This window comes from Bidens hawaiensis, unplaced genomic scaffold, assembly GCF_021521415.1.
Source record: "Bidens hawaiensis isolate Kalapana, Puna unplaced genomic scaffold, B.hawaiensis_p1.1 tig00017166_1, whole genome shotgun sequence".
NCBI lineage: Eukaryota > Viridiplantae > Streptophyta > Magnoliopsida > Asterales > Asteraceae > Bidens > Bidens hawaiensis.
This window is the reverse complement of record NW_027492599.1, coordinates 202,192-223,916: the sequence shown is the minus strand read 5'-3', so window position 1 is coordinate 223,916 and position 21,725 is coordinate 202,192. Positions and strand designations below refer to the sequence as shown.

The following is a 21,725-nucleotide window of genomic DNA, read 5'->3' as shown; positions in this document are numbered from 1 at the left end:
TATTTTTGCAACTGTCGTTTGTAATTATGCTCGAGGATTTATGCTAGTTCTCTCATTTCCTCGAGGAGGTCGAGGTTCATCCGGAGTTCATGATCATTATCTTCAATCATAAGAACTCTGGAGGATGGGATACCAATCTAGGCCGGAATCATAGCTTCTGTACCATACGTCAAACTAAAGGGGGTTTCGGAATTACTAGAATTCTTTTGAGTGCGGAAGGCCCACAGTACATGGGGCAATTCATCGACCCAACCCGTCCTTTTAGTTCCTAATCTTTCCTTAATTCCTTCCTTGATGGTCCGATTGGTTCTCTCGACCTGACCATTCGCTTGCGGGTGAGCTACAGAGGTGAAAACTTGAGAAATGTGTAGTTCCTTTAACCATTCTTGTAGCCCACTGTCCGCGAACTGAGTTCCATTATCGCTGTTAGTCCCCCCGGGGCGTCGTCGATCGATACGAGATCCGCACGAGGTCTAGGAGTGCGGAATCCTCCTAGACTCGTTTATGGTGTACAGACGAATAACACAAACACGTACACGATCAAATACACAAACAAATACTAGAACGGGATAAACAAATCTGCAGATTCATATATAAAATAATCACGTTACATACCGTAACAAAAACAGAAAAACACGACTGACCCGAGGTGAGCTCTACCTCGGGTCGTCTCACACGACTCTAGTCTCTTACTCTCTCTCAATAAACAAGCTGCTCAAACACACACTGATTTCTAGATTCCTAAAACTAAACAAGACACAACTATATATAGACAAACATTCACGGGCCTGGGCTTCAGTAGGCGAAGTTGTGCTAACTTCGCCTATGGCGAAGTTGTGATAACTTCGCCTAAGGCAGAAGTTGTTACAACTTCGCCGTTGGCGAAGTTGCTCTAACTTCGCCTAAGGCGAAGTTGTGCTAACTTCGCCTGTGGCGTTCCGCTGGTCAGAATTGCATAGCGACGGTCACAAAATGCACCAACAGTCTCCCCTTTGACCGTTGCTCTCAATTCTAACAAACACGAAAGATCATCTGTTACAAAACATGCACCAACAGACTCCCTCTTAACTGATGATCTTCTGTTTGCAGTCAACCAGCCGTGTCAGAAACTGTCCTGTAGCTTCACAAATCTACCAATCACCCAGCGTCTTCCATATCAGATCTCCCCTTCAGTGTAAGCTTCTCCGACTATAACGATTGAGGTCTTTGTAATGCATGCATCCTCGTGCCAATAGATCATCTCAACCAATCACGTGAGTCCATCTGACTTCACCACCACATGAAGTTGGGCTTCCTCCACAACTTCACCAACTCGTCGGCATACGATAAGGCTTAATCTTCAACTACTCAACATCAAGTGATCAATTTCATCACAAAACCATCCTGACAGAATCTAACACACGACCATTAAAAAATCTGAAGCATCTTCAATCACCAGGGATAACGATCAGGAACATAAACACTTTAATTCCCGGTTAAATCCAACTTGTTCCAGAATCTTCACTCTAATAAATAAGCATCACGTTTCAGGATCCAATTCTCGAAAGCCTTGAAAATAACATAAATAATATGCTCTGACCGCCATCCAGTAATGACAAAAACCTTCAGTTGAATTTGACTTTCTTCAATTGGTCAACCTCGAACAACAACAATTTCATTGCCCACAAACACCCGAATATGTGTCAATATCCAGTTACAAACCATAACCCATTCACAACCTCAACTCTAAATCAGAGTTGACACGTATTTGTTCACACGTAAGACCAAGAGATAACAAGATCACTCGTTGACGGAACAACATCTTCGGTCTCACAATAATCGTGTACACCTGGCCATACGGACGGAAAATTCCAAAATACTCTTTTTTTTTTTTTTTTTTTTTTTTTTTTTTTTTTTTTAATCTCGTTAACTTCGCCGAAAGTTAACATCGCCTGGCTATAACTTCGCCTGGCCATAACTTCGCCGAGAAGTCAACTTCGCCTAAAGTCAACTTCGCCTGTTCATAACTTCGCCTGACCTTATATCTTCGCTGAAACCCTACGAACAGTGACGGCAACTTCGCCTGATGAACAATAACTTCGCCTGAAGAACTGTTCGGCCAGAAACGCACAGAAACGTGCCAAAAACACCAAAACGCAGATCTCGAACCATAGCGTAAGAGCCTAAGGCTCTGATACCACTTGTTAGTCCCCCCGGGGCGTCGTCGATCGATACGAGATCCGCACGAGGTCTAGGAGTGCGGAATCCTCCTAGACTCGTTTATGGTGTACAGACGAATAACACAAACACGTACACGATCAAATACACAAACAAATACTAGAACGGGATAAACAAATCTGCAGATTCATATATAAAATAATCACGTTACATACCGTAACAAAAACAGAAAAACACGACTGACCCGAGGTGAGCTCTACCTCGGGTCGTCTCACACGACTCTAGTCTCTTACTCTCTCTCAATAAACAAGCTGCTCAAACACACACTGATTTCTAGATTCCTAAAACTAAACAAGACACAACTATATATAGACAAACATTCACGGGCCTGGGCTTCAGTAGGCGAAGTTGTGCTAACTTCGCCTATGGCGAAGTTGTGATAACTTCGCCTAAGGCAGAAGTTGTTACAACTTCGCCGTTGGCGAAGTTGCTCTAACTTCGCCTAAGGCGAAGTTGTGCTAACTTCGCCTGTGGCGTTCCGCTGGTCAGAATTGCATAGCGACGGTCACAAAATGCACCAACAATCGCTAACAAGTTCCAGAGGAAGACCAAACCGGCATATTACGAATACCCACAGGAATTTCTTAACACTTACTGCTGTTATGGAAGCAACCGATTTAGCCTCCACCCACTTCGTGAAGTAGTCGATGGCTACTATCAAGAATTTGACACGTCCAGGAGCTTCGGGGAAAGGTCCCATTATGTGTAAGGCCCCGTTACCGGTAGTCCTACTTTAACGTCGGATTTACTCATAAACACAATTCTACAAATCAGAGTTTCTTAAAACTTTCGCGGAATATAAAATTGTAACTGTTTATTACAAAACATTTAATATTTTTCTTTAAAACCATAACATAAATCCTCATATTAAAACATCATTTCTTCCATCTTCAAATGCCAGCCGTTCGATCCATGCCATGTACCAACCTCATGCTAGCTCTTTAATCATATTCACCTGCGTGCATACTAAAAGCCAGCTACGCTGAGTGAGTTCTAGTTAATCAGGCGACATACAATACATACACATATCTTACATACATACGCATCTTATCCTTGTATAATTATCCATAAGAGGACGTCACATAATATCTATTAAAAGAACTATTACTATTACCCTGCTATTTATATTCTCCATAGAAGGACACTCTATATATATATTCTCCATAGAAGGAACATCCTGTATACTCCCATAGAAGGAACGCTATGCTTTCCATTAAAGGAACACTATGCTTTCCATCAAAGGAACACGAGGCTTTCCATTAAAGGAACACTATGTTTTCCATTAAAGGAACACGGAGCTTTCCATTAAAGGAACACTATGCTTTCCATCAAAGGAACACTCTGTATATTATCCGTATAGGGAACTCTATATATAAGTTATCATTTAATATCCATATAAGGAGACCATCATATCTATTCTTGGCAATAAATGCAATATCCGAAGATCGTTCACATATCGACAAGTAATCATCCCTGCATTACATACAATATCCATATCTTTATTTATAACCTAACGGTACATGCAATATCCGAAGATCGTTCACGTACCGACAAGCAATCATTCATACCGTACACATATATCACCTAGGGCATACATTTATCACTTAGGATAAGTGTATTGACTGATCACATCGAGTATGCACACAGCCCCGAAAACATTACAAGGAAGTTGGGCTAGAAACTCACTTGAATGTGGTTACGTTCACCGTTTATAGTTATTCCTTTCTTGAGATGTGCACGACTAACTGTATAACAATTACACGTATCAATCATCTATCGCTATCTATATTGTGTTTCTAGTTCAATTATAACCCACAACAAACGGGGGTCCGGGGGCAGCGCCCCTGGCAGCGGGGTCTAGGGGCGGCAGCCCCTAGCAGGGTCCAAGGGGCAGAGCCCCTGGCTGGGGTCGAGCTGAGGAATGAAAAATTTTATTTACATTAAATGTCTTAACATATTTTTCACTAGGATTTTAATTTATTTCCTAATTCGTTAGCTCATTCCTCATAACGAATTAAGTCTGATTCGCTATCCGATTCGTTACCGAACTTAACTTACGCGAACTTAATTGTAAGCGAACATGTATATAAGCGAAGTTATATACAAGCGAACTTAGCATTAAGCGAAGTTAACTACAAGCGAACATATTCATAGGCGAACTTATACGTGAGCGAACTTAGAGTGGCGAAGTTATAGCCAGCACTTAGTATCTGGCGAACTTAACCGGCAGCGGACTTAATCAATCAGCGAAGTTGATCGGTTCGGCGAACTTGCTTGCAAGCGAACTTAAGCTTGCAGGCGAAGTTGTTCAGTTGCAGCTACGGCTCATCCCGAAAACCTCTATAATCATCTCAGTTTTATTGTTTAAGTCTTGGTTATGATTTTAACCAACCCACGATCTTTCCTTTGGTCAGTTTTAATAAAGATTCGGCCCGAAACGCATAAAGGTTGGAACTTTAAGCTAAAACGCTCCAAACTAGATTTTAGGGTTTTCTTTTAATCGAGCCGCACAGGTTTATGGGTTCATTAGGTTCGTTTAATCATCAATTTTAGAACTTTACGTTCCATTTACACCCGATCTAATCTCGTTCTAAGTTTCAAGTTTAACGTTAATAAAAACGTAAACTTTAAGGATAAAGGACATACCTTTACGTGTTTTTAAGGTTACGGTTAGCTTGGGGATGAACTACAATCTTGTATCTTGCTTGCACGCTCAAGATCTATTAAGTTATAGGCTCGGTTTAGTCTCGGATCACTCCTTAGCTCGCGGCCGTATATGGTGTAGGAAGTATGTGTGTGTTTTTTAGTGTAGAGAATAAGATGGAAAGTGTGAGGATTTAGGGTTTTAGGATGGTTTAGGGGATATTTATATCCCTTAAAGCCCATGGACCTAAGGCCCATTCCCCTTAATCCATCTTAATTAGTACAAGTCCGTGATATTTTCCTTATTAGGTGCTAGTTAACATTATATAACACACGACAATTTAACGCAACTTTCTTTATATAATATTATAATATTTGGGATGTTACATTATGTCTACTGCCCATTTATGGAATGGCCAAGCTGAAATGACTGGAACTAACTCGTTTTTTGGTCGTAGCGTGTTAGGGGGCATGCCGTTGGAAAGAATCGCACTTTCTGATTTCATTCACAGCATCCAAGTGCATCCTTGGCCAATAGTATCCGGCATTCATTAATTTTGCCACGACCATGTGCGGGCCAGCATGAAGACCACAAATGCCTTCATGAACCTCTCTGATTAAGTAGTTCGCATCCTCGGCATCCACACATCGTAGTAATGGTCCGAGGAAGGAACGTCGGTATAACACACCATCAAGTATCTGATAGTTCAAGGCTTTGTGCTTTATCTTTCGGGCCGCTGTTTTTCCTTCCGGAAGTGCTCCGGATGACAGGTATGCTATAATGGGTGTTATCCAGGATTCCACTCCCGTTTGGATCACTAAAACTTGATGTTGCGGAACAGACGGGCGGTCTAATATTTTGATGCAGATGTCTTTGCCAAAATGTTCGAAGTTTGTTGAAGCCAATTTACTGAGAGCATCTGCTGATCTGTTTTCGCTTATCTTTATATGAATGACTTTGCAAGAAGAGAACAGGAACATCAAATCTTTTGCCTGCGACACATAAGAAGCCATGATATCATTTTTTGCCTCATATGTGCCGTTGATCTGTCCCGCAATCAACATGGAATCTACCCGAACTTCCAAATGCTTAACCCCAAGCTTTTTGGCTATCCGTAAGCCTGTCAAGAAAGCTTCATATTCTGCCTCGTTGTTGGTACTTTTGAAGTCCAACTTTATGGCATATGTAAACTCATGGCCTTCGGGATTAACTAGCCTGAGGCCAGCGCCACATCCCTCACTGCTTGAAGCTCCGTCCTTAAATAAAGACCAAATCTGTCCTGATTCCGGGGGTGCTTGGGGTTGTTGCTCGATCAAACATTCTTTTTCCTTGTGATGCGGGACTTCCGTTACGAAGTCCGCCAACACCTGCCCTTTGATTGCTGGCCTAGGTTTGTATTCTATTGCGTGTTCACCTAGTTCGATGGCCCATTTGGCCAATCGCCTAGACAATTCTTGTTTACTAAGAACATTTTTGAGCTTGTATCCAGTTAAGACATTGATGGGGTGCCCTTGAAAGTACCTAAGGAGGCGTCGGGCGGCATAGACCAGTGCTAAAACAAGTTTCTCAAACATGGAGTATCTCGTTTTCGGTTCCGATAGCGTTCTGCTGACATAATAGATCGGCGTTTGGACGTTCTGTCGATCTGTCAAAAGGACAGCCCCGATGGCAATGTCTGAAACTGATAAATATAACGTTAAAGGTTCCCCCACACAAGGTGCTGTTAACTGGGCAACTCCATCAAACATTTTTTAACCTCCACAAAAGCTTGTTCTGCTTCCGCAGTCCAATTGAAATGTGCTTTCTTAAGGCAATTTCTTAGTGTTGAGATAAACGGATGAGATTTCGCTGCATGGTTTGCCAAGAATCGATTCAAAGCAATCAATCGCCCATTGAGTGTCTGAACTTCCTTGAGGGAAGAAGGAGAATGCATAGGAGCTATAGCTTGGACTTTATCTGGATTAGTTTTGAAGCCTGTATCCGTGACAATCACTCCAAGAAACTTCCCTTCTTCCATTCCGAATGAGCACTTGGCCGGATTCAACTTTATGTTGATACCTTAAAATTCTCTTCGATATCTCTCAACATTTGGTCTTCCTCAACACTTTTAATTACGAGATCATCCATAAACACTTCTAAATTTCGACCAATTTGACCTTTAAACGCTATGTCCATCAATCGTTGATAAGTGGCTCCCGCATTTTTTAGTCCGAAAGGCATCATTTTGTAACAAAAGGTGCCTTGATCGGTACGAAATGCTGTTTTGTCCTCATCGCCCGCTGCCATGCGGATCTGATGGTAGCCTTTGTAGGCATCCAGGAAACACTTGAATTTGAATGGTGCCACAGCATCAACCTTGAGATCTATTTCGGGTAAAGGATAACAATCTTTGGGACATGCTTTATTTAGATATTTGAAATTGATACACATCCGCTATGACCCATTGCTTTTGTGGACGATAACTGGATTAGCAACCCAGGTCTGATACCGAATTGGGCGGATGATTCCATCTTGTAAGAGTTCTTGGACTTGCTCGTTCATTGCATTTGTTTGTTCCGGACCCATCTTACGTTGTTTTTGAACAATTGGTGTAAACAACGGGTTTACCCTTAATTTGTGTTCCGCAATGTTCCGCGGCACACCAGTCATATCCGCGGGTTGCCACGCGAAAACATCAATATTCTTTGATAATAACTGTTTCAAGAAGGTCCGTACTATATCGGAAATAGCAGGTCCTATTGTTACAGTTTGATCATGAAATTTTTTGTTCAAAACCCATTTCTCTGGTTCAGTCTTCACAGCTTGTTTTGGAATCTTGCTAGGTTTTAAGCTCTCGGTTGCAAAGCAGTGCCGATTAACATGAATTATTGCTATGCCGGTGCAAGTTGGAACTCCTACTGCACCGTGTGCCGTGGACGGATGAGCATTAAAGTCACCAATCGCTTCTCGTCCAAGAATAATGTCATGTTTTGATGTTGCTGGCAGAACCAGAAATTCGACCTCCTCGGTCCTAGAATGAATTCCGTCGCTTAAGGTGACTGGGAATGAGATTACACCTCGCGGATGCATTATTTCCCCTCCGAACCCAGATACTGGAGGTGGATGGGTTTTAATCTTTCCTTATCTTCTTCGTCAAGCTGTTAAAACATTGTTCATACATAACGTCTGAAGTACTACCAGTGTCGAAGAAGACGTATTGGGAACGGTAGTGTCCGAATAGGGCAGTGATGATCAAGGGGTTTTCGTTATTCGGTCCCCCTTGATTCGAGGAAAGATCACTGGCTCATTCTTCCATTCCTCATCATCAGACTCCTTCCTCTTTTTTCCTGTATCGTACCCGCCTTGTATCATATGGACATTTAAATCTCTGACTTTCTTTTTACTCGGACCCTGGATGTCCCGTGCGGGAGCTTTACCATTGTCAGCTTTCCCACCTTTTACCAGGTGTCCAAGTTTTCCATACTTTACAGCCGCTTCAATTTCATTTTTTAATGTTCTGCACTCATTCGTATTATGACCAATGTCATTATGATACGAACAACTCTTTTTCAGGTCAAGGAATGACCTTCTTGTCAGTGGCTGAGGTTTTCTAAAATTCACATTCTCCGTGGTGAGAATTTCGGCTTGAATCTTTGAAAGAGGAGTCCAATTATTGGGACCTCGGTTCGAGGGTCCCGCTTTGTTCTTGTTGCCTATGAGGGATCGTGCATCAAATGGTTTTGGTGCTTCCGTACTTGGCTGAAGTCTTGACCAGATAGGGCCTTTCGCCTGTCTATTTGGTCTCGGAGTTTGAAACTCGACTTTTAATTTTTGCTTTGAGTTACCACTTCTCAATGTTTTCTCAGTGTTCGCATACACCTTTGCCGCAGTCATAAGATCGTCCCACTCTTTTGGCATTCCATCTCTGCCAGTAAGTGTGCGGACTAAATCATCACATTTGACGTTTTTGTGGAAGGCACCGCGAAGCATGTCTTTACTAATTCCGCCGATGTACAGGCTCTCGTCATTGAATCTAGTAATAAAATCTTCTATAGACTCGTTATCGCGGCGAACGACATCTAAAATTTCTGATTGGTCTCGTGTATGTTTCTTCTGCTGACTGAATTGTTGAGAAAATATTTTTACCAGATCGTCCCAGCTAGAAATTTCACCATCAGGTAACTTTTCAAACCACTCTCTTGCTGCCCCTGTTAGTGTCAACGCGAACATGTGACACCAATAGGGAAGCGTCCAACCACTAACACCACCTACCGCCACAAAGTTCTGGAGATGATCACTTGGATCAGTCATACCATTGAATTTACCTACCGATGTAGGTATTTTAGCATTAACAGGAAAGGGTGCTGTAGCAATACTTGCTATGAACTTTGATTTTTCAGCGAAATCCGCTGGGCGATAAGGTTTGGTAAAGTCTCGTTCAGCATTGCCGTGGTACTCGGTGTGGCGGACTATGTCATGCGGACGACTGCTTCTCGCCTGTGAGCTCATCCTACTGTCACCGGCATACGTACTGTATTCCCCCGGTTGGTAAGTTGAATGATAGCTATCAAATTCTTCCAAGTAAGATGGTATCCGCATGTCGATGCGAGGACGAGGGCGTAGCCTTGGAATTCCGCCAAACTCTGGCTCCGCCTGTTGGCTATAACGAATCTGACTTCCTCTCACTATTGGTGGAGGAGAAGGGGATATCCAGGGAGATTCCTCATAAGTCAGAGCGCGGGCATGAAAACGCTCATTACGTATTCTACGTTCATATTCGGCTACCAAACTTTGTTGTTGTGCACAGAGCCACTCTTCAGGAGTTAACGCTCCTCTGGATTTAGAATTACGTTGATGAGACCTTGCCATGTCAGAATCGCCTGAGTCATCTTCCGGACCCAGTACTGATCGGTTTCGGCGGGTCTCCTCCGTAATTCGTCTGAGATTACCCAAATTGGAACCTTCTGGTGCCGAGACACGTCCCATATCTGTGGGAGTGGGACCGGTCGGTGCTGTAACATTTTCTGGGGTAAACTCTCCATGTACTACATCAACATTTCGTGACCCTGGAGCTGTAACACGCTCGAGAGTACGTCCACCTGGAGTTGTGATACGTGCAAAAACACTAGAAGAGAAACCCTGAGGTGCTTCCGTGTTAGTTACTCGTGAGTCAGGTGCAGGAGTTCCCGTCGGCCCTTCAGGAAGTTTACTCATATCAAACGAACCAAAAAACCAACGGAGAAAAAATTATGCAGTTCTAACACCAAAACGGATGGCGCCAATGAAGAAACACGGATCCGATCCCCAGGTATGGGCTTTGGATCCAATGAGTCCACATGGTAGAATACGATAATTACGACTAAGATATGAGTATAACTTCCCAAAGTCCAGTGACCGGAACCTGCAAAACAAACACCGTGAGTCTCGTTACAGGAAGGACAAGAGGGGGGGTCTTCCTGTAACCACCCTCCGGCGTGAGAATCAGTAACGTTCGTAAATGGAGAAAGTACTGAAGTAAACAGACTAAGTGTAGTCAGAATGCAAGTGAGTGAATGAATACCTCATACCGTTTGACAAAGTATTTATAGCCGAAGGACGTAGGAAGGTGATTGGGCCAGCTGTCCTTTTCTAGAAGATCTTCAATAACTGCCTGGACGCGTGTCCTTTTATGATAGGTTGAGCTATACGTCCCATGTGCATGGGTATAACAACCTGGACACGTGTCGCCCAATGATAGGACGGATCGCACCCTGGCCATGTGCACGGTTATAACAACCTGGTCAGGTGTCCTTTGTTTATTGATCGGTAGGTCACGTATTCCTCAAGTAACAATCGTGGATATTCTTCTAGATGGTAATTGGTTGGTGACAGCTGTCCCGCTGGCACTTCCTCCTGGTCGTTTGGGCGGACTGATGTCCTATCCCGCGGACGACTTTTGAGGGTGCAAGGATGCTTCCGCGCGTGGTATGAGGACGTTCTTCTTCTACCATGATATGCGGGTGATCCGTATGCCCCGCGGGTGGCCTATTAGAGGTTCATCTGTGACCCGCGGGTGGTACTTAAGGGTATTTGGGTCTTTTTGGTACCCTACCTCTATACACGGTCACATGTATTAGACTTGGAGTAAGTTTTAGCGAAAAATCAAAAAGAATTTTCAATATTACTAATTATTTTATATTCTTGTCAAAACCTAGATTCGAATCCCTTAAACACAGGATGTTAAGCTTCAGGTTAATTTTTAGACAACCGAGTTGTAAGTGATCAAACCGTCAGTAGTACTAACATGTAAAAACTAAAAAACTCACGTGAATAGGATAAAATTTATCACCCTTAAAAACACCACCAAACCAAGTCTTTTTAATAATCCAAAAGTCAATACTAAAATTCTTTGTCGTTAATAAAATAATTAAAATACCATTACAAACTTAGAATAAAAAACCTTACAAGAAAATTATGACCATGACAAGCAAAAGAGTCATCACACTAAAGAATTTCTCTTCAAATAACATCAACATAAAGCATAAAGCATTCCAATATAATAATTGATGTGATCTTGGAGGGGCATGGACCCACGTGACTCTCATTGTTCATATGCACAAAAGCAATGTCATAAAGATTTAAGTGAGCATTAAAAAACTAGGCCGTAACAAATCAAGGGTTAGCCCGGAGTAATCGAGGATTATTTATAATAGAAAAAAAAATCTTTCAAGCATCTTTCACATCAAAATAAAAACAATAATACATCGTAGATGTCTCTCCACTTAAATAATTTGTTTCGTACCTACGTAGGATGAGAGAATACGACTTCATGAATACGACTTCACGCTTATAAAAAGTATCAAAGTCCTCGATATTATAACATTTAAACAATATACCACCCCATATCGTTCACTTTATCCACAAACAGCTCATGTATTGCTCTTTTTACCACGTAAGTTCTAGATTTCCTCATATAAGCATGTTAAACTATGAAGTTCTCTCTCATTAACAAGCTATACACAAATAACACCTTGACGATATTTAAGACCGAGCATTTTGCTATGTCACAATATCTCTCATGTGAACCGACAATATCAAAGTCACCTAAATCTTTTGGTTATTGCATTTACATTTCTTCTTTAGCCAAATGTTATGGACACAGAGAGATCTTTTAAGTACACATTCATTCATGAAAACAACCCGAATGTGTGCATATGAGACGTGGCTTTCTACAAATCTTAGCATTAAGACCACCGGTATAAGAGCATTCTCATCCCACCCCCTATCTCCAAACAAAAAATTACACTAAAACTTACTTTATTTTCTCTCTCCATTTCAATTAAATAATATTTTTTATACCTTTTATCATTACCTTTTCTCTTTCCTTCACTCACAACCACTTTCAAAATATATTAAAAAATTATAGGGGATGAACAGTAACTTTTCAAATATACAGAAAAATCACTACTTTTTCTAAAATATAAAAACTATTCACTCACAACACCTTGAATCATTCTCTAAATTATAAAAACACCCCTCACATAATATGAGGGGTTGGATAAGAATGCTCTAACAGATTGTTTAGAAGTATCTTTCTACAAATGTTTAGATGTATAATTTTAATGCTAAATGATATATTATTGTAATATAAAATATACTTTTTTTAAAAATATTGTGATTTTAAATTAGTATTTTGACCACCGGTATCATTAATACCTATTTACTTATTTATTTAATTATATATCTATCTATCATTTTCGCTGCTGTCTAGAGGTCTGGTGTTGACCCTTGGTGGTTTTTTTAGACAATGTCATGCATATAGTTTTCGAGCTAGGGGTCTCCATGAAAGCAACCTCTCTATTTCTTGAGATAGTTGTACGGTTTGCATGCATCTCACCCTTCAATTGATGAAATTTTAAAGAGTTTGATCGATTAATTGATTTTTCTACAAATCTTAGCAAAACGTATGATGCGGTCATGCGAGGCCAATATACAAACACAAACATTAGTCTTCCTCTATACAAACCCTCAAAACAACCAACAGCTTTGATCCAACATTACATGAGGCGTTGTCCCAGTGGCTGCAACCTACAAACATGATAATCAAACTAACAACTGATGTTTGCATGTGATGATGATTGGTTACTTTCACCAAGGGTACATCAAGGTGGTTACCCACAAGATTACAATAAAGATTCACTACAACCAACAGATTTGATATTTTTTGACCTTTTCTAGAGTCACATGTGCCTCAACAGTTAGGTTTCTAATCTTATCCTGCAACAGTTGTGTACTTGCAATTAGCATTCCTTGTTGATTTTAGACCAATTATTCCAAATAAATATCATCTAAAATCCTAACCTAAAATTTAAAACTATAGATCTCTTATAAATAAATAAAAAGCTTTATTTGACTTTTAAGTGTCAACTTCAAGATAAAAAAATGTCTAGCTGAAAAACTACAAACTATTTCCATTGATCTTCTCATGTCTCTCTCAATCTCCTAGTGAGATAGATTGAGACCCGATGTTACAGGTATATATATATCATTCTTTCAATCTTAAGATATACAACTATGGCAAAATAGAAGGGCACGTGTACGCACTATAATGAACGAATAGAAGCGTGTCAAAATATGCACTCCTTTCTAAAATTAAATATCCACGAGACCATGGTTGCAAAAGTCGCTAGGCGAATCCTAGGTGGCCGACTGGGGAGTTGGGTGTACTCGGAGTACTCGGGGAGTACTCGGAGAGTACTCGGACTAGGTAAATATAAAGAAAATTAGTTCTTGCCTTTTTGGATATTATATATATGTCGAATATCACAAATTTACTAATATTTATAACAAAATAGGTAAAGATCAATATAAATAAGAGAAATACACTTTTAAATAATAAATTATTTCTAAAAAATGTTAGTCATTAAGTAAAAAAAATGATATTTATTCTTTCATTTTGAAGAAACACGAGTTATGTTTTATTTTTTTTAGCCAAAATCGGCTCAAGTTCACCGACTAGTTGCGATTCTGACTAAGGTTGACCACATTTAGTCATTTCTTAGTAACTAAGCGGAATTAAAAAACTCGCCTCGGAAACATACCTTGTAGCGAGTACTCGGGGAGTACTCGGCCTTGGAAACCTACTTTTACAACATTGCACGAGACATGACAACACCATTCTTAGAAATATCAATGACAATGTTCTTTACGATTCCGAAATACAAACCGTCCAGAATTAATAACAAAGATGAGGAGCTAATCTAAGAGTACGTTAGCAACTTAGCATACTCTTCCGTCAATTAACTAGACAGAGGAAAACATTACTATAAATGCCCAAACTTAAATAGATCATAACTTGGGCCACGGGTGTAGTTACCGTATCCATAAGCATCAGACAGAAAAGTCTCGATGAGCCATATCACCTGACCAATCATAGGCTACTTGATCCAACTATCATAACCAAGTTCCACTAATTAGGGTTTTGATTCCTCATTGAAGACTTCCACTAACAATTTTTTATTCTTTCCTTTTTAGTCTAAAACACGTATATCGCTAATGACATAATTTGCGTGTTCAACTCTCTAATTTCAGTATTTAGACTGCCCCTTTTAAACTTGAAAATCTGGCAATACATGTCAAACTAGAAAACTCTAGAAAATGGACCCTCCTATAATGGTTTAAGCCTTTAATTATTCGGTTATCAATCAATAATTCTTTTGAGAATATCCTCTGTCTATTATCATGCTTCCGCTATGCGACAATTCCACAACTCATGTTGCAAATTTGAGGTGAACTTGATAAATTAAAAAATACAATCAGGTTACAAATATTACTAGGCTGATGTGATCAAATTTCAGACAAATTAAGTCAAACCTGGTAATAAAGCTAAGCACTTACTCAAGCAGTATTCGCTGAAGTATGAGGTTTATAGCTGCATTTGCTGATGAGAATGCTCCATGAAAGCTTTCTTTATAGGATATGGTTTCCAGATCCATCGCCATCCTTAGCAATATATCACCTAAGTCTGTGTGGTTCTCCAATAAAGAATTATAGTATGATCGTGCTGCAACATTGCTAATGTCAACGTTAGTTGGCTCTGGAATATATTCATCATCCAACCACTTGTGCAGAGTTGCTCTTAACCATTCTGATTCCTGCACTATGCTAGAAAAGTTTGAGCATGCAGTTTGCTAATAAACAAATGCACATGTATTGACTATAAATATTAAATAGAGATCACTAGTCAAAGCATGGCCGTCTGATTCTAGTGTTTACAAGATGTTCATGGGAAGTTGTTCTCTATAATAAAGTATTACCAAGATTACCATGTAAATAAAACACATAAACATCAACGGGAAATTGGGATCATAGTAGTAGCAAATGCACTAGAAAGGTTTGACTTAGTAGGCGTGGTTATAACGGTTTGATTGCACATACTATCGACAGGTGTCGGTGCACAAAGCATGCATGCATGCATTTATTTCAAAAATGTTCTCATTGAAGATTCACAGACACTTAAGGATAAAAAAAGATTCACCAGACGGTATTTGTTCATAAATGACCAAACTACCACTAATAAGCAATTATAGAAATCGCTCAGTGATTCTAGTTACAAAGAAGATTAAGAAGATTTGGTTATTTACAACTTCGCCCTTGTATTAACGAAGATGATATAGGGTAACATAAGAGACAAAGATATGAATTCACTTAGAAATTCTTGGATCTTTTCATTTATATTCGCTCACAGCTTGTGTTTTCAACATGAGTCTATTCCTTACGGGGAAAAATTATATGAAAAATAAGATTTGTTTTGTTCATTTTATGATATTTGATATGTCAGCTACTACTTAAAGTCAGGAATATGCTAGATGCAAAAGCATGAACAAGCTGTGAATTCACTTGCTCAGATGGAGAAAAAGCATTGTAATGGCAGAATCTATGTTAGAGGCAACATTGCAATATGATTCTGATTTCTGGCCAAGTTGAAAAGCAACGCCAGGGCACATGCATTGTTCTATTTTTGGATTCCAAAATGATTGATTTTCATGTCATCCCCAATGCTATCTTATAATAGGTATTTTCTTAATGAATTAATTGTTAATGGATCAAATGGGTTGAAAGTCTATTGCATAAAACTTCATAAATCATTCTATTTTGTCAAAAAAAAAAAAACAAGATTATAACTAAAATAATACGTTGTGTTTAGTCAAATTTGACATACAGTTATTTAAGATAAAAGAGTATTCAGGTCAAGTAACCTGACTGGATCTGTTTTGACCCATAAAAGAATTTGCCTGTTTAATCTAAACCTGATTTGACCACTGGCAGACCCAGGTTTAGTGGACGGGGTCGGCCACTCGGGCGTTCCCTGTGGGAAAAAAATATTACTACATATGCATTAAAATCCCGACCAACCCCATGAAATGTTGACACCAACCCCCATTAAAAAAATATTAGGCCCGCCATTGTACCCGACCCGCCTAGTCGCCTACCCACGCATTTTGCCATCTCACAGTCAAATCTCCCCCATTAGTTGGCTGGCTCTAGGCAAAACTCACCACCCAACCACTTGTGTACAGCTGCTCTTAAGTTAGGGCTGTTAAAAAAACTAGCGGCTCGTAGCTTGACTCATAGCTCGTTCGATAAAAGCTCGAATAAAGCTAGCTAAAAAAAACTTGATTTCAAACGACCTGAACCGAGCTGACTCATTTTTGTAATTGAGCCGAACTCGAGCCAATCTCTGCTCAGCTCATTGGCTCATTTGACTTTGAGCTTGATCTCGAGTTGAGCTGAGCTGCCTCATTTAATCTCGAGCTCAAACCAACGCTGGGTCGACTTGTCTACATCCAGTCTTAACCACTCTAATTCCTGCCTTATGATTAAAAAAGTTTGACCTTACTTCTGGTAACAATTTCACAACAACATCAAGTATACTATCTACGTTAATGATCAAATGATTTCTACATCCACCTTACTTGCCTTATCACAGGCAAATCAATATCATTGCCCAATTTTCATTTTCCTATTCACTAAAGCATCAAATTAAACTTTATATGACGAATAGGCATATGTTATTGGCGGATTCGACTTAAAATCACTAAACAATAAACTCAAAAAAGCACGCACCGCACCTCCTGACTTGTTTAATGAATATTATGATTCACATTGGTCAACAAGTCAATTCAATTACACTAAAACATCCAACAGCTATTACTTATCAGCGGATTCGACTTAAAATCAACAGACGGAAACCAAAGCATTCAATGTATATAATAACAGATTAAATCGATTAAAATAAAATGCCTAATCAATTAATCAAATGTCAAGTCACCTCCAAAGCTTTCGAAGAACTCAACCAGGCTTTCGGAATCCTAATTTCTTCAACCGAACCTTCCGGTTCGTCCTCTTGCGTTTGCGAAACCGAACAACGCGTTTGCACAGAGACAAAACGACGATTGTTCAGCTTCGAAACGACACGGACATTACGAGCATTGGCACCACCGCCGCCAATTGCCAATGCTCGGGTTTGAATCTCCGAGTGACGAAGTGAAGTGTTACTTGAATTGATTACAGATTGGAACGTGAACGATAGTGAATCCATTAGAATTAGGGCTTGTAATTAATTTAATTTAGAAGATGTGTGATGGCGGCAAGTGTATGGTAGTGAGGTTAATGGTGACATGATGAAACAGCTTTTATTATCGGTGGATATTATTGTTTGGATAAGGCTTTTATTATGTGAAGGTAGTTGGCAAGTTTGGTACTTGCTCTTTGTTATGAGAAATAATTAAGTCCTTACACTTAATTTCTTGTGCTTGATTGCTTCGATGGTTCTACTTTAGAGCATCTCATTTTATAGTTATTTTTGGTTACTCTATACAAGTATAATGAACCATTATTTTGTGTTGTTTAATAAGTAAGAAAAGACAAATTTGTGAAATACAGATGACAGAAAACATTGTTGCTTCAAGATAAAAAAAAGTTACAAAAAAAGGGGGCAAAGGCGGTGATGATGTTCATATGTTAAATATGATAACTTAATTTGTTAACATATCTTTCACAACGACGAAATTCCCAATATCAGCAAGTTACTTGTCAAAGTTTTAGTATTCCTTCTCAACAAATGCTTAATTGGGTTGGCAACGAGGTTTATAGTTTAGGTCGACAAATGTAAAGGCGGTTAGGGCTGTGTATTTTGGTGTGATGGAAACGAAAAAGGCAAATGGTAGGTGTGATGGTGGGGCCCACATGTTTAAATATATTTTTATTCTAATTGATTTTGTATTTTAAATTAGTTAACACTTACCTTAATGTCCTCACATGTTTCACAGATGCCAATAGTCAATCAAGTATTTTCTTTTATTTATGTTTGTTGTTGTAAATGTGGTGTAAATGACTAAAATCGAGATAAAAACCCAAGTAAATATAGAAAATGAAAATCATTTTTTATAAAACACAGTCCATAATTTAAAATATTCAACAAAAAAGAATTATAATTTAATCAAAAAAACTCATATACTTTTTTATCTTTTAACAAAAACCTCTTTAACATAACTTTGTATATTAACTTCACTAAACATGTGAAAAACTAAAAAAAAACAAATATCCTTGTCATTTTGTTATATTAAAGAAGTAAAGGCCAAAAATGTAGAATGCATGTATTTATATATTCAGAAATAAAACAATAAATAAAAACAATATACGTACAGTATATACGTACAAATCCGACTCTATCTATCCTGTTCCTCCTGAGTAAAGTGAAAACTAAACTAAATGTAACTGCTACTTTATTTAATATTAATATTAAAAATACCATGAAATATCTTAAACCTGCTGCTGATCCCATCTGTCACTAACTCTCATAACAACTTGAAATCTTAATAATATTATTATCAATAATAATAATAATAATGCATCATCATACCCATCAATGATCTTCTTCTAATTTGAGTTTCACATGTCAATTAAGAGTGTTGAAATTGTGGCGGATGATGTTTCTATGGAATCTGATTATGATGATGATTTGAAGCCAGATTGTTGGGCGAATATGCCGCCGGAGTTGTTAACGGATATATTAATGCGGATCGAGGCTTCCGAATCCGACTGGCCGGCTCGAAAGAGTGTCGTGTCTTGTGCTGCTGTTTGTAGGAATTGGAGGAAGAATATGAAGGAGATTGTGAAATGCCCCCAAGTTTCGGGCTGTCTCACCTTCCCAAGCTCGTTAAAACAGGTATTGATCGGTTATCGGTTATTGGTTATTGATTATTGTTATATATGCAATGTGTTAGATGGAAGTTTATATGATCTTGTGTGTTGTTTGTAAACATTATTATGTTACACATAAATTTTGAGCGAGGTTGCAAAGGTCGCTAGGCGAATCTTAGGCGGTCGACTGGGGAGTTGGGTGTACCCGGGGTGTACTCGGAGATTACTTGGACATGGTAAATATAAAAAGTTTAATTTTTGGATATTAGTATTTATAACAAAATATGTGAATATCAATATAAATAAAAGAAATACATTTTTAAATAATAAAATATTCTAAAAATTACTAATCATTAATTAAAAAATGATATTTGTTCTTTAATATTATTGAATTACGAATTATGTTTTATTTTTTTTGAGTCAAAATCGATCCAAGTCCACCGATAAGATATGGTTCTGGCTAAGGTTGACCACATTTGACCGATTCTTAGTAACTAGGCGGATTTACAGAAACTCGCCTCGGCGACATACCTTGTAGCGAGTACTCGGCCTTGTAATCCTACTTTTACAACATTGGTTTTGAGGCGTTACATTGAGAAATTCGGAATAAAAAGAGTGCGCGAGATTAATTAATTGTTTACACGTGTAGAAGATGTTTTGGTTGTGAAGTGAATCGATTTATCAAATAATCGGCTTACTTGTTAGCTAAGGGTGTTTAATAGACTTAACACTTTTGACTTGACCATGATTTTGTTTAGTTGACAAATTTATAGTTGTTAGGAATTGGATGATATGATTTATGAAATTTGTGGTGTTAAAAAAGCAAATATCTGAATTTCCTCTTTAGTGTTTCCCTTATTTCGAGCCGACAAGGCGACAACAATGGATGTTAAATGGATGTTAAACGGTCGTTTATGTAATCAAGTTGTTTATGTTTACAGCCCGGTTCGGTGGGATCTCTAACACAATGTTTTATAAAGAGGAATCGTAACACTCAAACGTATACCCTCTACCTCAATTTGACCGAAGGTAACAATTTAAAAAACGATAATCATCATCTTGGTGCCATCGGTGTTATTTGTAATTGTTTTATGCAACAAATTTAAATCTTCTTTGCAGCTTCAAATGATGAAGGAAAGTTCCTTTTTGCTGCAAAGAGGTTTCGGCGCACAACGTGCACGGACTATATAATTTCTCTAAATGCTGATGATATATCAAAAGGGAGCAGCGGTTATGTAGGAAAGTTGAGGTAAGTTAGCTGCGTATAACTAACTAAATGAACTGAATATATTTTAGTAATATTTTTTTTTATTGAAGAATCATATGTTTTGTTATGACAGATCGAATTTTCTTGGGACCAAGTTTAGAGTTTATGACGCACAGCCTACTAATGCTGCAATTTTAGCAACAAAATGTCATTCCTCGAGGCTCGGGAGCATCAAACATGTATCACCCAAAATCCCTGCTGGAAATTATCTAATTTCCAACATTTCGTATGAAGTAAATAACCCGGGAACCAGGTATAATAACGGCCCGTGACACCTTCCAATCATCATACTTAGTTTCTTTTATTATTCAACTTTTATCGTCATCATTGACAAAAATCCACTTTTTCTAAGATACAGGGGCCCACGACAGATGCGATGCGTCATGAATTCAATCCCTGCAAACGCTATCGAGCCACGTGTGGGTCCCACACCAACCGATTTCCATGTGGATTCCTCTTCTTCTTCTCGCTCTCTTTCCAGATCAAAATCAGCACATGTGAGTGATTCACAACTGGGAGCACTAGTGTTGAAGAACAAGAATCCTCGGTGGCATCAACAACTGCAATGCTGGTGCCTTAACTTTAACGGGCGTGTGACTGTTGCTTCAGTGAAGAATTTTCAGCTCGTCGCTTGTGTAGAGGATGAAAACGGAAGTAAAGAACATGAAAAAATTGTTCTGCAGTTCGGAAAGATTGGAAAAGACGTGTTCACCATGGATTATCAGTACCCGATATCAGCATTCGAAGCATTTGCTATCTGCCTTAGCAGTTTTGACACCAAGATTACTTGTGAATGACTTGCAGGTATGTTATTAGCAGTTTAATAGCATATAAACCACACGCTTTTACCTTTTTACCCTTCTCTTGCGTTCTAAGACGGATGTCTGGTTAATCTGGTATGCAGGTCTTTTTAAACTGAAATGGTTAAGAAAATTGTGTGCACTCGGTTGCTGTCTTAAGCTGCAATCAAACAACAAATACCAAAGAGTGGTTTGTGTTTTGTATTTTGTATTTTTACCTTTGTTTCTAAATGTTATTTTCTCTGTGAATATATCTGTGTTGATTCTCTACATAGGATAATTTATGTTGAAATTAAATTCTATTTTTGGTGTTGTCTTCTTGCTTCTTATGATACCAAACGAACGCACAAACATACGATTGGAAACACTCTTTGACAAGAAAATTTTAATATTATTCGCAATACTTAACGTTAAGTCAAAGTATCATACCCGTGGATCTAAAATTGAATTGACAGAATTATATTCAAATGAGAAAGTTATCAAATTTCACGACTCACGCATTTTGTAATTAAATAAGGAAAATGGAGTGAAAATATTTAAAGTCCGAGAGAAAAGTGTCTGTGTTTTGGTTCGTATCTTTCAGTACTATAACTTCAAACGCGTAGTTACTGTTCTTGCAGTAACATGTATAAAA

General features: G+C 38.8%; 2 protein-coding genes across 4 annotated transcripts; one reads left to right on the top strand and one right to left on the bottom strand.

Annotated features, from left to right (window-relative positions):
- Window positions 1–12,754: 12,754 nt before the first annotated feature.
- Window positions 12,755–17,470, bottom strand: LOC143553322 (uncharacterized). 2 transcript variants are annotated; one of them, XM_077043341.1, is made up of 3 exons: window positions 17,151–17,470; window positions 14,693–14,973; window positions 12,755–12,907 (listed from the first exon to the last, which is right to left on the bottom strand). In XM_077043341.1, the coding sequence occupies exons 1-2, from the start codon at window positions 17,418–17,420 to the stop codon at window positions 14,713–14,715; spliced, it is 531 nt and encodes a 176-aa protein (XP_076899456.1). In that variant the 5' UTR covers window positions 17,421–17,470; the 3' UTR covers window positions 12,755–12,907; window positions 14,693–14,712. The 2 variants fall into 2 exon arrangements, with proteins under 2 accessions (XP_076899456.1, XP_076899455.1); XM_077043340.1 differs by lacking the exon at window positions 12,755–12,907 and having other exon boundaries at window positions 14,590–14,973.
- Window positions 17,471–18,814: 1,344 nt separating this feature from the next.
- Window positions 18,815–21,393, top strand: LOC143553323 (tubby-like F-box protein 3). Of its 2 annotated transcripts, none has more exons than XM_077043344.1 (6): window positions 18,815–19,049; window positions 19,966–20,053; window positions 20,144–20,273; window positions 20,365–20,544; window positions 20,650–21,109; window positions 21,221–21,393. In XM_077043344.1, the coding sequence occupies exons 1-5, from the start codon at window positions 18,819–18,821 to the stop codon at window positions 21,086–21,088; spliced, it is 1,068 nt and encodes a 355-aa protein (XP_076899459.1). In that variant the 5' UTR covers window positions 18,815–18,818; the 3' UTR covers window positions 21,089–21,109; window positions 21,221–21,393. The 2 variants fall into 2 exon arrangements, with proteins under 2 accessions (XP_076899459.1, XP_076899457.1); XM_077043342.1 differs by having other exon boundaries at window positions 20,644–21,109.
- The last annotated feature ends 332 nt before the right edge of the window (window positions 21,394–21,725 follow it).

Excerpts from the sequence above, each read along its gene's own strand:
- LOC143553322 (XM_077043341.1), bottom strand. The coding sequence starts at position 17,420 with ATGGATTCACTATCGTTCACGTTCCAATCTGTAATCAATTCAAGTAAC. Across the intron at positions 14,974-17,150 it reads GTTCTTCGAAAGCTTTGGAG|GAATCAGAATGGTTAAGAGC; the intron begins GTGACTTGACAT and ends AGCATAGTGCAG.
- LOC143553323 (XM_077043342.1), top strand. The coding sequence starts at position 18,819 with ATGGAATCTGATTATGATGATGATTTGAAGCCAGATTGTTGGGCGAAT. Across the intron at positions 20,054-20,143 it reads CTACCTCAATTTGACCGAAG|CTTCAAATGATGAAGGAAAG; the intron begins GTAACAATTTAA and ends TCTTCTTTGCAG. Across the intron at positions 20,274-20,364 it reads GGTTATGTAGGAAAGTTGAG|ATCGAATTTTCTTGGGACCA; the intron begins GTAAGTTAGCTG and ends TTGTTATGACAG.